Source organism: Protobothrops mucrosquamatus, unplaced genomic scaffold (genome assembly GCF_001527695.2).
Source record: "Protobothrops mucrosquamatus isolate PMUCROS unplaced genomic scaffold, P.Mucros_1.0 scaffold3625, whole genome shotgun sequence".
Taxonomy (NCBI): Eukaryota; Metazoa; Chordata; class Lepidosauria; order Squamata; family Viperidae; genus Protobothrops; species Protobothrops mucrosquamatus.
In genome coordinates this window covers 50019-52469 of record NW_015389587.1, presented here as the reverse complement: position 1 = coordinate 52469, position 2451 = coordinate 50019, and the positions used below count along the sequence as shown (strand labels likewise).

Sequence of the window (2451 nt, the reverse complement as noted above, 5' to 3'; positions counted from 1 at the left end):
CCATTGCAGCCTATCTCAATGAAACATAGTTCTGCTTTACAGTTTCCTGGTCTGAACAATCTCAAAAGGGCTGATAGTTGTACTACTTTGATGATGTGCTGATGATGTTCTTTACAAATCGTTCCAGGTCCAGACAGAAACTTTGGAGGTTCCGAAACAAGGTGAACACCTACTTTTGTCTCTTCTGAAGAAACTCCCTGAGACAAGCCAAGGGGTTTTGAAAGACGTTCCCCTACAAGATCAAAAAGGTAGATTTCCTAGCTAGGAATAAACAAATCTGCCAGTTTTGGTTTCTTTCCTCAAAACCAGTCCCCCCAAAAAAACATAAATGATGTCATGTTTGCCAGGTCCACCATCCATTAGTGGCATCTGTTTGAAGCCCAAACGCCACCAGTTTCTGGGGCTGTTGTTGTCAAGGATGAAACTTTGGCAGCTACATTCCTTTTGCCTTTAGATTAAGGGGGTGGGGAGAGAGATGTTACTTTCAAGAGGGTTAAATGGAGAAACGAAACCTCTTCGATTAGCTGAAGACCGTGAGAGCCTGAAGCCTTGTCAAGGACACCAGAACAGGTGTGGATTTGAAGCAGACGGTTCCCATATCAAAGTGAACTTGTTAATATGAATTACGTAAGACGTTGAGGATTTGGCTGGGAAATTTATTGTTTAAGTCTATGAATCGGTATTGGAACCTCAGAGTTAGTTTTGCTTCCAATAAAACCACACAGTGTATTCAATAAACAGTAAGATTTTTCAGAAACGGAATGAACCTGGAGTTTTATTTGGATTCTCGAAGCTGGATGTTGAGACAGTTATCTAAACAATCAGAGCAAACAAGGCTTCACCGGAGTTTCAGACAAGGTTCCTTTTTAACCATGAATATTATCGGCTTTGTCGTTTCAAATGGTTTGTTGTTTTGGAAATCCTTTGAGGATTTCAGAGGGAGGTGCAAAACTGTAAAAAAAATAAATAAATAAGAAAAATCGACACACCTGTTGAACTTAACCAATTTTGAAAATTTAATGTTAGCCGTTTTTTTCTCTTTTTCTGCAGCCGCCACTGAGAACAGGGACATACCAAATGTAAGTTGATCTGATTTGAAATCTTGAATTTGCTTTCATGTCTAAGACGGGATTAGAACTCACCATCTCCTGGTGATTGGCCCAAAGTCACTCAGTTGGCTTTCATGCCTAAGGCGGGACTAGAACTCACCGTCTCCTGGTGATTGGCCCAAAGTCACTCAGCTGGCTTTCATGTCTGAGGCGGGACTAGAACTCACCGTCTCCTGGTGATTGGTCCAGAGTCACCCAGCTGGCTTTCATGCTTAGGACGGGACTTATCTTCTCCATCCACATGTACCATCTGGTTTCCCTCTCCTTTGCAATCCAAGTTAGTGACTGGTTTGTAAGTCGAGGATTACCTGTAATGTCTTTTTTAAAGCCACCTTTGTAAGCTAATGTTGAGATCCTGATCTCATTCTAGCTAGATGCCACAGCGTGTAGCATCATGGCCTACATTCAAGCCATTTAGCAGAAACGGGATAAATGTTGGCATTCTCCTTATCGAAAATCTACACGATACGATTGTCCAGGAATAAGGGTCAGCCAAAGAGGCACTTGCAAACCTACCTGTAGATAACTTGGAATGGCTTTGGGTTAAAAATAAAATGCAATGGACCTGTATTAATTTGCTTTTAATTGTCTATTTGATCCATTTTTTGAAGCGCTCGCCTTGCTGGGCTTGGGATCCGGAAGAAGAACGTAGGCGCCAGGAACGGTGGCAGCAGGATCAAGAACGTCTCCTTCAGGTAGACCCCGGTTTGGGGTTATTTCTCATATGCTTGTTTTCACAAAAGAGAAATGGCCATTTGTTTGTATCCCACCTTGGTTATTTTTACAAAGAACTCAAGGCGTCTAACATATCTAACACATCTGCTTCCTCCCTATTTTCCCACAAAAAAACCTGTGAAGTGGTTTGGGCTGGGAGAGTGTGATTGGCCTAAAATCACCCAACTGGCTTTCATGCCTAAGGTGGGACTAGAACTCACCGTCTCCTGGTGATTGACCCAAAGTCACCCAGCTTGGTTTCATGCCTAAGGCGGGACTAGAACTCAACGTCTCATGGTGATTGGCCTAGAGTCACCCAGCTTGGTTTCATGCCTAAGGCGGGACTAGAACTCCCCATCTCCTGGTGATTGGCTCAGAGTCACCCAGCTTGCTTTCATGTCTGAGGCGGGACTAGAACTCCCCGTCTCCTGGTGATTGGCCTAGAGTCACCCAGCTTGGTTTCATGCCTAAGGCAGGACTAAAACTCACCGTCTTCTGGTGATTGGCCTAGAGTCACCCAGCTTGGTTTCATGCCTAAGGCAGGACTAGAACTCACCGTCTCCTGGTGATTGGCCTAGAGTCACCCAGCTTGGTTTCATGCCTAAGGCAGGACTAGAACTCACCGTCT

The 2451-nt window shown here is 44.1% G+C and overlaps 1 protein-coding gene across 1 annotated transcript in view; it reads left to right on the top strand.

Annotated features, from left to right (window-relative positions):
- The window catches only part of LOC107297973 (LIM and calponin homology domains-containing protein 1), a 14568-nt gene that overhangs the window by 4019 nt on the left and 8098 nt on the right, over positions 1-2451 (top strand). Inside the window, exons 3-5 of the mRNA XM_015827337.1 lie at positions 191-248; positions 1051-1079; positions 1721-1804. Coding sequence (XP_015682823.1) covers positions 191-248; positions 1051-1079; positions 1721-1804 — 171 coding nt within the window. The remainder of the gene's footprint in view (positions 1-190; positions 249-1050; positions 1080-1720; positions 1805-2451) is intronic.